We start from the raw sequence: 13,011 nt of genomic DNA on the forward strand, positions 1-13,011 counted from the left end.
AATGAGATTCTTTATCTCTGTGCTGTTGAACTGAACATGAACATGATCATTGTTCTTTGTTTTTGTTTTTAACAAAAAGTAATGTAGAACTATTTTATATTCTAGTCAAAAAAACTCCTGTCTTTGAGAGAGATTGCCTTTTCTTGTAACTGAAAAACATCCATCATATTGCAATGATTCAAAGAATTTAGGTCTTGTATCCTGCTGATATATGAAAAAAAGATGTAATAGTGCTCAGGCTGTCAGACCTTTTATATCGTCATCGATCACAGTGGTTGCTAAACTATGAAGAACAAACATCTCTGTAACAACATTGATATGGGAGTTTACCTATGAAGGTCTGCTGGGTCTGTGGGTTACCCCCGAATCGAGGGGAGCACGAGTGAGGGTAGCTGGAGGCATTCACACCCATCCTCTCCCCCCTTCTTCCTCCTCTTAGTCACCCTGCTGAATCATTCCGTTCGAGCGTCGACGCACTGAGTAGCTCACCGCTCCGCTCAATCAGACCTATATGAATGTGGCGACACTGCAGCAGTGTCCTTCATTCCTGGGCAAGAGAAAGAGACCGGGGGAAAGTTAATACATAAAAGTCAACAGGATAAGTCATACAAATTTGGAGAAGTAAAAAATAATTACACAATATAACAATTTGCAGCTGCACACGAAATGTTGTGGTAGAAAAACAGTGGTAAAAAGTAGAGGAAAAAAGGAGGGAAGAAAAATGAGAAAAATGTCTTATCCCATTGGATGTCTGAATCTGAATGCAAAAAAAAAAAAAAAAAAAAGTCTTCATATTTATAGAGTACCATTGTCAAAGATGCTCTGAGAAGCTAAACGCAGACATTTAGGGAACAGACAGGACTGTGGAAACCTGTGATGATTAGTCTACTATTAAACCATGGATTTGATGTAAACAATACATCCATATAATAAGCACATGCAGTTCATAGGGGCATAATAGCTTTACAGGTGCAGCATAAAATTAAATTTAAACCTATAATGTTTTATATAGGCAACATTTAAAAATTAAAATTAAATTCTTGCTATTGCAAGTTGAGTTCTGATAGGGCAAAGACAGAATATTGAGTTTATATCTTAGTTTATATATAAAAATTGTGAAATTTAAACTCGGAAATTCAAATTTGTGAAAAATAAAATTAAAAAAATGTGTATTGTTTATTATGTGGCTTCCATAGAGTGCTACTGTAGAACTGTAATTTTCTGTCACCAGCTAGGTTCCGCCCACAAAACACGTTATCATGGTTTACAAACACCAAATTGGTTGGTTATGTCTTAAAGCTGCAGTAGGGAGTTTTTAGAAAAATTGACTTAGCCTGAAAATTTGAACAAGCACAGCTCACAGGTCCCTCCCCCTTACTCTCTGCTGCGCTGCACTACAGCCCTCCCTCCACAGCTCCTCCCCCATCACAACGGAGACTGATGTGAATGTGCAGGCTAGTAAGCAAACAGTTATGGCACATTCACTGGTACGGACAAAACATCAACAACTTAGTCCTTAAAACATTACATTTTTTTGCAATACATGTAATGTAACTATGACGTTGCACTATTTCTATAAGTAATAAATAGCTAGTAAGAAAATGTAACGGTAACTAACATTACAGTACAAGTAATTAGTCTATCGATATGTAATGCTAAATAAGGTTTGCTAGTACATTTTTTCAGCAACATGACAAGCCAGTGATAATAGGATTAGTGAAAATATTTGCTTTGCATAGTGCGTGGCTTTTTATCTGTATTTTATGTAGCTAGAGTTTTGACACAATGGGCTCCGATGAGAAATTCACACCCATAGCGACTTCAAGGAATGAAACAAATCAAGCATGGATACTTCCCACAGAAATGTGGCTAACTCTGCATCGGTTTTAAATCCTTTCAGGACACGTAACGTTAGCTCCCTAGGGAGCTCCACCTCGGAAAAGCCGCTCAGATATTTACCCTAGTTTTATTTCGGGCTCTATCTAATTCTTTCTTTTTTTCTTTTTTATTATAGTCATCTGTCTTTTTCCATTTACCCGTCTTTATTTTATGAGCAGGTTTGGACTGTTTGTCCGTCACAAGCAAAGCTGCGGTACACCATTAATCTCGAATTTGAACGCCTATATGCATGCTGTGCATGAGACGTGTGATCAGCGTGCACAAGCTTGATTGACACTGCTAAGACACTCCTCCTGGCTCTGATTGGTTGTTTCTTACCCGGGTGCGGTGTATTTCTGCAAATAGGACCACTGGGAGGAGCCAGTGGATTTTTATCTCTAGGAGCTAGATTTTTTTCACAGATTATCTGTCTACTGTCAGGACAAAATTACAGGTTTAACAAATGTAAAAAATACATCTTTACAAAAGTTAGCTACTGCAGATTTAAGTGAATGTAAAGAGTTTAGAAACAAATCAGATGTGTATCATTAAATTGGATCTGTGCATTTGGTCTTAAATTGACAGCAGCCTATAAATACCTGCTGCTAAGTCATCAATTTTAACCTAGTAATATTGTGGGATTCGACCCGGGACGAGCGCTGTGTGAACAAAAGCCGAAACTAATGCTGCAACGTGTACGTAGTTATCATGCGACTCCTAGAGCTTGCTTTTTCAATAATACAACCCTGCAGTGCCAGAAGAGCTAGTCGGTGTTTTAAACGCAGAGAGTGTTCGTATACAAAAGAAACTAAAATTAAACAAGCAGAAATGTGCGCAAACTGGACACAAGTCGAGACCACGGAGCTCCTTACTATCCGCGCTGAAGCGGAGATCGCTCGCCATTATACGTCACATCCGGATGTCACGTGTCAACTCGATCAGGGACCGTTAAGCGTTGTGTGTGAAAGCGCACATATTACGGTATTTCGCTGGCAGTGTGAATGGACCAAATCTTTGCCGGATTTGCAGTGTGAAAGGGGCTTTAGTGAGTCAATACCTGAGACATGATACAGTTTTTTGTTAAGTTGTAGTGTCTCAACATACCATTAGATGTTCATTCTTGTTTATTACGCACTGTAACTGGTATTAAAGCGTAGATGACCAGTTTGCACATGCTTCAAGCTGCTGCTTCTCTTGAACTAAGGCACTACAGCAAACTGTTACACCACATTAAACAGCACCAAAACTGTATTTATTTTTTACATTTTGCAATAAAAGCTATGTAATTTGAAATCTGAGACTTTGCCATACAAAACACAAAGATTATTGTGATTTATTGGATGGGAGGGAAGTTTGTTTGACCAAGAACCTCCAGAATTTTCGGTTTCGAGCCTGAATTTTCCGTTTGATGCTTCCCTAAACTATTTAATAATATAAGTAATTATAGACTTATAATAGTACTATAATAACTTATTTAATTACAATAAAATCATTTATATTATAATTAGCTTCCCATTTCTATTATATATATATATATATATATATATATATATATATATATATATATATATATTTTTTTTTTTTTTTTTTATTTTTTTTTTTTTTTAAGGAGCAAGCAAGTTAAATGGAATTGAACAGTTCTTTTTAATCTAAAAAGAAGAAACAAAATTAACAATACAACCAGACTACATAGGAAGAGCTTTGATGTTTACTTCTCCTTTTGAAGGCCATTAGAATACCGCTGGAGGATTCTGACTTATCCAAACCCTCCCACTGATGTCATGCTAATGCAATCTGACACAGAGGCACAACTGGCTTGTTTACTCAAGCTAAACAATGTCTACAGAACTTCATGTCCCTTTTCCGTTCTCTGTAATCTCCAAACTTTAGCCTGTGACCATACTTTGGCCTTCAGCGCTGAAGCCTGCAAGTTCACACAACTGGCACAATACAATTTCTAGAAAATCAAACATCTTCCTTTGAACTGACCTGGAAACAAACTTAAAGCTGTTAATTCCTTTCCAATTATGTATTTTCGTGGCGAGGTGGAAGACTGGGGTTTTCTGTATCCAGATGAAGAGCTATTACTCCATCCAGATATTTGTGTTTCACATTACATTCCAAACTTGTGTTGCCGGAAACTTCTCAAAGGAGGAGCCCATAACAGTTTGGGAAGACATAAACGTCGCTTTACATTAAGTGTCCCAATATGTGACATTGAGAGTGGGCCGAAAAGTAAAGCACTTTTCCAGGCTGAGCCAAGCCAAAAGCCTAAGGAGACCAGACAGAGTCTTTACCTTTACCTAAACAAATAAACCTCAAGCAGATGTCCACTGCATGTGCGTAAAGCAAGGGTTCCTCATCTGCTTGCTTTAACGCTGGATTGAGTTGTTTGTGAAATCCCCAGAGGTCAGCGCGATCACAACTCTTTTCCTCTGGCAGGGTGTGAACAAAGCTGTCTAGGGTGTAAATGCATTGCAATGTGCTTTCAGCTGATGGAAATCCAGTTCATATAAATATTCAGTTGCACAGCAGCTCCAGCAACTTTCCCCTGTCTGGCTAAAATACGACTTCCAACTGTCATTTTTGTTTTTTTATGCATGAAAATATTTGTACTATTGCATTAAAAACAGCTTAAAGGTGCACTATGTAGAATTTTTGCAGTAAAATCACCATAAATCACCAGGCCAGTGTTATACATTTTGTTCAGTTGAGTTCTTACAATATCCCAAATGTTTCCAACTATTTGTAAATTGTGAGAAAATTGCTATTTTAACCAAGGAGCCGGGACGTCTGAGGGAGTCGCCTGTCAATTGCATCATGTGTTACCCTCGGTTTCCGGTTTTATTTGGCAGAAGTTCTTTACTCTTAGCAGTGTGAAACAATTTTCACAGCAGCTGCTGAGCAAATGCACAGAGTAACATCATAATTTTAAACACAGTTAAATGTAGGGATGGGTATCGTTAAGGTTTTAAAGGTATTACTTCTCTTACTGGTACTGCTTATCGATCCAGTACTTTAACAGTATTCTTATTGGTTCTTTTTGCTAGACTTTATTATAATAAAGAAAAATTTAGAAATAACTAATATTGTTTTACAGCTTGGATGCCAGCCGAATTTAGCCCCACCCACAAAATTTTTATGTTGGGCAGTTCGATCTGGCCTTGCTCCATAGAGGAGTAATTATCCCCGAACAGAAACTGTTCGGACCAAAGAAATCATCAGGACGGGCTTTAGAAGACAACGGACAGATGATCAACAGTAACGTAATCATGCACATTATCAAAGGGGCTTGGATTATATTTTTTCGAATCCTAAACGGAGAGCTTGTTTGTATATGCATTCACCTTCACAATTTCTCTCAGAAATGATGGTCATGTTGGGGCCATCCTTAAAAATATTCTTGTTTGCCGTAACCCGACCGACCCTGTCAATTTAGGGCCGACTCAATTTTTTATTTTTTTTTCCTTTTAGTCCGACCGACTTGCCGGTTGTAAATTGGCTTTAAGACCAACCAATTTCTTTTTTTACTTTTCAAACAACTAATACAACAGTAATAAAATAATATGAATTATATTTAAGTAAGTATTATAAATGTATAAATTGCCTGGGCCATACAAACTAAGGCTACGTTCTTTCGTTTATAGAAAAACCCGTGACGTCATCTATGTTTACACTATGGTTAACGGATGTCACTCTAGGCCTGCACGTGCGTTCGTTTCGGCTCGGCTCATACTCTCATTCACTGTAACGTTAGACTGTTAAAGCCCTGTCGGAGATTTCGCCGTGTGACAGGAGTCAGGACCATGGACACGTTACACACACCAGGCAAGTGCACTGCAGAGGGGAGGGCTTAGTTTGTTCCCCTGCCGTTTTTGAAAATGAATCAAAAGTGCCCCTCTCAACATTAATCATTACTATATTGTGGCGAATAAAACAGATTTTGAATTATAATTAATATAACAACGTGTACAAAACAGTAACAAATGGCGGAAAAGCCGTTTATCTTGTCTCTGTCAGTCTGAAATGTCGTTGTCATAACGCGTTGCTATTGGTAGCGTGTGTTCTGCTCGACCCCAGCGCGTGGTGGGAGCGGCGGCACTGGTTGTAACTTGAAAAATAATGCTTTATGTATGGTTCTGTCGATGGATACACGTGCACTACAACAGCGATAATAAAAGAAAACTTGGGCAAAACGGTCTATATTTGTAAACTGTGTTCAATGCATGCGAGTGCTGCCGTATGACCAGTCATTTTCGCCATCATCACTCAGTATATTCGCCAGAAGACGCGAATGAGAACCCTCTGCAGTGAGAGAAGATCTGTCTCTGTGCGCAGCCCGCGCACGTCTCACAGCGCGCAAATATTGAGTTCTTTCAAGTCTTGCGTTTGAACGGATAAACTCACACAAAAAGTATGTCAACATGTCGATCTTGATGAGTATCCATCAGACAGTCTATATCCCTTAAGAGAACTTTATACAGTTGAGAAAGACGATGCATATCTCTGTATTAGGTCTTAAAGGGGCAGTAGCCTTTACTGCTGTCTTTCAAACAAAAGATAAGGACTCACTCACTGCTCTTGATTGAATATCTGGTTATAGCTACTTAATTATTTGAATTCATAAAAACAACTTTTTGCTTTTTAATATTCAAATGCACTAGTCTATATCACCAGATGCGTTGGTCTGGCAAGAAGTGCAAGCCACTTCAGAGACACAGATAGTTGCGTGTTCTGAGTTAACACAATCGAGCATAAAAATAAGAAACATATCACGGGAAAATACTAAAACGGGAAGACAGCGGGAAAAGAGCTAAAATACGTGAGAAACCGGAAAAAAAGGGAGGGTTGACAGCTTTGAGTCAATGACAGCTAGCTGGTGGTTGGACACTTTTCTTAAAGAATGCACCTGAAATTTATGCAATAAACATGTTTTTGACAAATATTTCAATTTGTTTGTGGTCTATATAGCCTGCAATTAGCCTACACGCCCGAAGGCACAGCTTGAAGACCCAGTCAGTGATGTCACGATATGCCAATTTGTTTAAATTCATACCTACGTAATCACCATCACCAAAAATTTACATTTTTTTTTTTATTAAAATTTGAAAAAAAAAAATATAGACCTACCTACCGACCCTTTTTTAAAAAAAATTACTGTTACTGCAAACCAAAATATTTTTAAGGATGGCCTGGGTAAGTACTCTCTGTATCATTAAATAATTTTTTTTTTTAACAACACCGGCTAAGATCGTTTATTCCAGCCTGATTTCAGCTCGCGTGCAGACAGGGTTGCCAAGTTTTTACAACAAAACCCACCAACTACTAGCCCTAAACAATAGCTTCTCGGGGGGTTCTCCGGCGGAAAAATGGCATTTGGGGGGTAAAATGTGTGTTATTTTGGCAAGGTTGCCAAATTCGCACTCATGGGTCTATCACATAATAGTCGCTTCAACTCACGGACATAGAAAAAAACACGGACTTGGCAACACAGTGCAGTTGAACTCTGTTGTCATTTGGCAATGCGTCGCTTCGTTGCTCTGATTGGTTGTAGGTCTATCCAATTGAGGTCTTTCCTGGTTTGGTTGAAACACGCCCCATAATCACAGCCCAATGGAGCAGTTTCAGACTCATATTCTGACTAGAATTGAGTATGACCACGTCAGGCTATCTGTGACCCATTAAAAATACTTTTTTTCACAGGTTTATTTTACTCTGCAAACAGCAGATAAGCTCAACAACAGAACCTAGATTCACACATTATCACATTTTCATGCAGCATTTCTGACAGAGAAAAACCGAATAAAATATTTTTAAGCTGCAGTCCATAGTTTTTCCTCTTTGTCGCCATCTCTGTTCAAAAAATGCAATTGCAGTTATTCGCAGAATTATCAACTTTACGTGAGACGTGCCTCGGTTGGCACAGAGCGGAGGAATCAAATGTTTTGATGAGAATGTGCAGCTCTCAGTCACCGAGCCGGTGTGGATACTGTCATTCAGAAATCACAGACTCTACTGTTTGAAAGTATGACCGACATAAGAATGCCATCTGAACACCTAAGTAGCTAACATCCACTTTTGTTCTGACCATTTAAGGGGGAAAAGCATTGCAATAAATCACGAGGATTAAATCTGACGATCGTTTTTATTATATCACGTCAAACCATGCAACTTTTTACCACATGTGACTACATTTAATGTCCATTAGGGCTACCAGTAGGTCAGTTTTCATTTCTGTGCAACAGAATGAATTATACAAAAAAGTGTGCTACTGTTCAAAAAAGCTGATCAAAACCTTCAAAACACAAAGTTCACGCCACCTTTAAAAGCCCTTTTTATCCTTTGTTGTCGCATCGGCCCGGTTGAAGTCTCTTCTTTCTTTAACCTCTCCGAAGTCCGAAGATTTTTGCATTTTATAACGGATGAATCGTAAATGGAGAAATATAACCTGCTAACCGGGACTCCTTCTTCATGTGTTCAGATGTGACGCAATGACGCAAAGATATGCTTGAAATTCCCGCGGAAATCCACCAGTACCACTGGAATTAAAAACATTATTACAAACTTACTGTTGTAAATCGAGCTAAGGTAAGCAGATCGTTTTGAACACTGGCTGGTTATGCACTTGCTCAAAAATTTATTTTTAATAATTTTAAACATAAAAAGTTACGGACAGCAGCTTTAAATAAAAAGCATAAAATAAATAGGCCTACAATATATATTTTCCCTTAAATAATTACCAAACTGAGATGACAAGACAAAAAATACACTGAATCCTTTTGAAGCTTTGAACAACCGGAATAGATTTTCCATCAAATAAAAAGAGCAGCTCTACCTCAATCCACACCTTAACTGGTTTTTAATTGTTAAAAAGTAGCATGTCTAAGTGATGTGGGTTAGTCTGGAGCACAGCCTGTTGACAATTAGACCCGCGGTAGAAAGCCTTGTTGTTTACTTTCATCTGTCTCCGCAGCACAAGTCTCAAGGCTCCGTGGATCTGCTGACTACGCTCGCACCTCGTCAGTTTGGGGAAGTGTATTCGACGCGCTCGCAGTTGTGCTGTTCTTTGAAACGACAGAGGGCGGCTCGGAGTAATTGTTCTATAAACCAACAGCAGCAAGAAGAACATACGTGACAATGTTTACTTTAGTAAACGTGACTAAAACCGCACTACAAAAAGCATTAAACAAGGCTTCAGATGGCACTGATGTCCGGGGAATACAGCGATAACGGCAGCTCGCTAGAGCAGCCAGCCTCGGGAAGCGCTTTTCATTTGCTTTCCTCCAGCAGTCAGAAGCTTACCGCTGTATTTTAATACCATGTAGCGTATTTTCCAAGTAACTTGGTCGCCCTTTTCCTCTCAAAATGGTCCCACGTGGTAAGCTTCTTTTCCATTGCTTCATTTTGCTAAATATGTCTGTGTCGACGCACCCCGTGAGTTAAAATACAGTTTTTTTTTTGGTTTTTTTACCATGCCACAAACAAAAGCGTAAAAAAAACTAACGAACAAAATAACAAAAACAAAATTATCCGTTTAACTGATAGTATTACTCGGTCAAAATTCTTACTATCGGTTAACGGTTAAACAGGAGTATCCCGAGTCAAAACGGCATTTATCATCTGAATTTTGTGACAAAATGGACTGAATACCTAATATGTTTGTGTGGGAATTCGGATTGAAGTGTGTTCTGCGTTTAAAACAAGCCGACTGTTAACTGGTAAAGACTGCATTCGTACACGTGCACCCAACCGAAAGCCCTGTACAGAAATGGTTTGGTACGAATACGTGTACCGTTACTCCCAGAGTACCATGCACATTATTATTCTTTTTTTATATATATAAATCATATGCCCTTGAAATTGTAAATCAAAGTTATCTCTGTTCTCAGATTTTCCACACCCAACTTCCTTTACCCAATACCTTTCCTAGGACAAAAAAATTGAATCCTGTCAAATACTTTTTTTAATTCCAGAAGCCGTTTCGCTCAGATATTCATTACAAAAGACTATCGCAACTTCCGTTTCATGCCAACTTTAAGTAATAAATTAGACAAAGAAAACAAACCCAAAATAATTATATGGTTACCACTTTTGTGTGCTCTGCAGCGATATCAAAGGGACATGCATACATATGTAATCGCAGGCTTTTAATGTAATGTTTTGCGTTTAGTCTCTTTCAAGTGGTGTTTGAAATGTTTGCAATATCAAAGCAGCAGCGGCTTTGCTGACAAACAGGAGCTTCTTTTACTGAACCTTAAACATCAAAGTGCTGTGGCATTAATATTCAGACAAAAAACAAATGAGACGTTAACTAGGCAAAAAGGGGGTATCATTTTACTTCTGACCTTTTTCCTTAAAGGACAACGACGGTGAGAAATGAATCTAGGGGTAATTAACACGATTACAGAGTAGATTGTTCTCTGGGATGCGTTTTCATGAAAATCGAATGCAAAAAGTTCTCTCTAAAAACAGTTTAGCTTTTAACGCTCGTCTATGGGGCACAGGGTAGTGAAATTAAATTTCTAGTTAATACCACTAACAAGGCTCAAAATAGCCTCACACTAACACAGTAGCATAATGAGGATCCCTACATGCAAACCGAAAGCATTGAGAACTTTGTAAGTGTACAAACAGTTTAATAAGAAGATACTTTATAAAGACAGTCCATTCCGCGTTTACAGACAGTAGCCATCTTGGAAAACAGTCCCGACGAGTTGAGCCACGAACGCTGTGCTAAGTGAGCTGGTCAATAGGTTTGTGAAATCTACTTACATGACATTTTTATTTATTTATTTTCTCTGTTGCGTTCAGTGCTTTCTTCCGGAAACAACGGACCATATGAGATTCCAAGTCATAGTTCATCACTTAGCACAGCGTTCGTGGCTCAAAAAACCCTTCAAACTTTTTTCCAAGATAGCTCCTGTCTGTATACACGTAATGTACCGTCTTTATAAGTATCTTCTTATTAAATTGTTTGTATGTTTGCTGTTTGCTAATATGTTTTTAGAGATAAAACTCTTTACATTCGCTTGACGCATCCCAGAGAACGATCTACTCTGTAACCCATAGGTATTTCTCACTGGAGTTATCCTTAAAAATATTTCCAATCTTAAAGATGTGCAAGGCATGATATTAAAACCTGCCACTAGCCAAGGTGTTTGCAGGTAAGTGGCAGGTAATTTGCTTATCTGCCAGCTACTGTGGCAGGAGCCCTGAACAACATCTCGGATTGACACTGACAAGAAATGACGATGCAGTGGTTTCAGCTTTATGTCAACAGTGTGGATTATTAACATTACATTAAAAGCAAGCTCTGCAGTTTCACTTAACTTCGACATTGCCCGATTCCAAATATTTGTGGTTTTATACAATACTATACAAAGAATAATTGATAAACAAAACAGTTATTAATATTACAACAAGTTTTCTTATAATTACCCCAATGTTGTATAGGTTTTCCTATCATAAAGTGTTAGTTCACCCAAAAATTTTAAATGTGTCATTAATTGCTATGAAGCAACAAGGATACATTTCATGTACAAAAACAAACAAAAACAACGACTTAATTCAACAATTTAATTCTAGCCTGTGCCAGACTCTAATGCGGTTTATGTTCTGAAAACAATGTGGTGCTCACCGGCTGTCATAGAACTTGAAAGTGCTGCACTATTAACAAACGAAACTGTGTAAGAGACTGACACAGGCTATATGAAATTGTTGAATAAAATTGCTATTTTTGTTTGTTTTTTTAGCACAAAAAGTATTTTCTTTAAATTAAAGTTGAAGCACTGGAGTCACATGGACTATTTTAACCTTTCTGGACCTTGAACGTGGTAATTAAATTGCTGTCTATGCAGGGGCCTGAGAGCGATTAATTAAAAATATCTTAATTTGGGTTCCGAAGATGAACGAAGATCTTACGGGTTTGGAACAACAAGAGGATGCGCAATTCTTACAAATTACAGAATTTTTATTTTGAGGTGAACTAGCAAATTCGGTAACAAAATGTTGAGTGTTTATTAATAAATCAGGTTATTTCCCAGTAGTGAGGTAAAAACAGCCTAATCATTCTGTTATTCATGGCTATTTTAAAAAAGGGGAAGGGTGGGAGAGCACTTAATCTGCATTGCTTCTTGCCCAACCACTCGGTCATATTTGACCAGGAGAGGTTGTTTATGAATGGAATCTTACGTCTTGGTAACATCGCAGCACTCTTCACACTATAGCAACAAAATAGTTAAACCTATGATTTTTTTTATTTTTATCGTAATGTTTGTGGGTTCACATTTTGAAAATCTAATGTCATTTTAAAAATCTTTTAGTGTAGGCCAGCCTCTAGCTAAAACATGTCAAAATGCACCTGCATTGTTTAGCATTTTGTGATTTTCAGACAACAAAAATATTTTTCTAACCATTTTGTCATTGAAGATTTCTTTAAAAAAAGTGTTAAAATATTGTATCATCTAGTTTTGATGAACCCAAAAGTTGTGTATCTTCTTGATTCGTGAGATGATAATTGCTATAATTATTATTATTATTATTAAACAAGTACAATAAATCCTAACATCTTTCGGGTCCACTGAACATCAGTGTGAATAAAAAAGTTAAATCAAGCGACTAATAAAAGTAGACCAAATAAGTTCAATGTCAAGGCTATTAAAAGTACATTCGATATTTTACATATACTTTACCCTGCATATGTTAGTAGTCTCTGACATCCCGTGGATCTTAAAAAAACCTTAATAGCTCTTGGAAAAAAAAAAAATGCATGTGTTCACCTGTCTAACAGCTTATTTTACTGGTACTGCAAGCTGAAACAAGTCGAAATTTCACATCCTTAACCAAAAAAAGAAATGACAAGCTCCAGTCAAAAGAACATCTTTAAAGAGTGAGGCATAATGCTGAGCAACAGTTTATCGAATATTTCATCATTCCAGCAAAGCATAAACAGGCAGACTCTGCCACTGGAGAACACATCAAATTTACAATTACAATTACTGCAAATTCACAGCGACTGTGAAACTCGACAAGCGTTGCTGAATTTGTATTCACTCAGCACAGCCGAACCCTCCATCAGGTGAAGTGGTGCTGCATTGTGCAGTGTTTAATAAAGTTGCTTTAAAGTACTGAAAA

The 13,011-nt window shown here is 37.8% G+C and overlaps 1 protein-coding gene across 2 annotated transcripts in view; it reads right to left on the reverse strand.

Annotated features, from left to right (window-relative positions):
* The window catches only part of btbd7 (BTB (POZ) domain containing 7), a 102,438-nt gene that overhangs the window by 40,419 nt on the left and 49,008 nt on the right, over positions 1-13,011 (reverse strand). For both annotated transcript variants that reach the window (XM_067417445.1, XM_067417444.1), the window contains exon 2: positions 331-547. In XM_067417445.1, coding sequence (XP_067273546.1) covers positions 331-412 — 82 coding nt within the window. In that variant the 5' untranslated portion in view covers positions 413-547. The remainder of the gene's footprint in view (positions 1-330; positions 548-13,011) is intronic.

The sequence above is a fragment of the Pseudorasbora parva genome, chromosome 15, assembly GCF_024679245.1.
Source record: "Pseudorasbora parva isolate DD20220531a chromosome 15, ASM2467924v1, whole genome shotgun sequence".
Taxonomy (NCBI): Eukaryota; Metazoa; Chordata; class Actinopteri; order Cypriniformes; family Gobionidae; genus Pseudorasbora; species Pseudorasbora parva.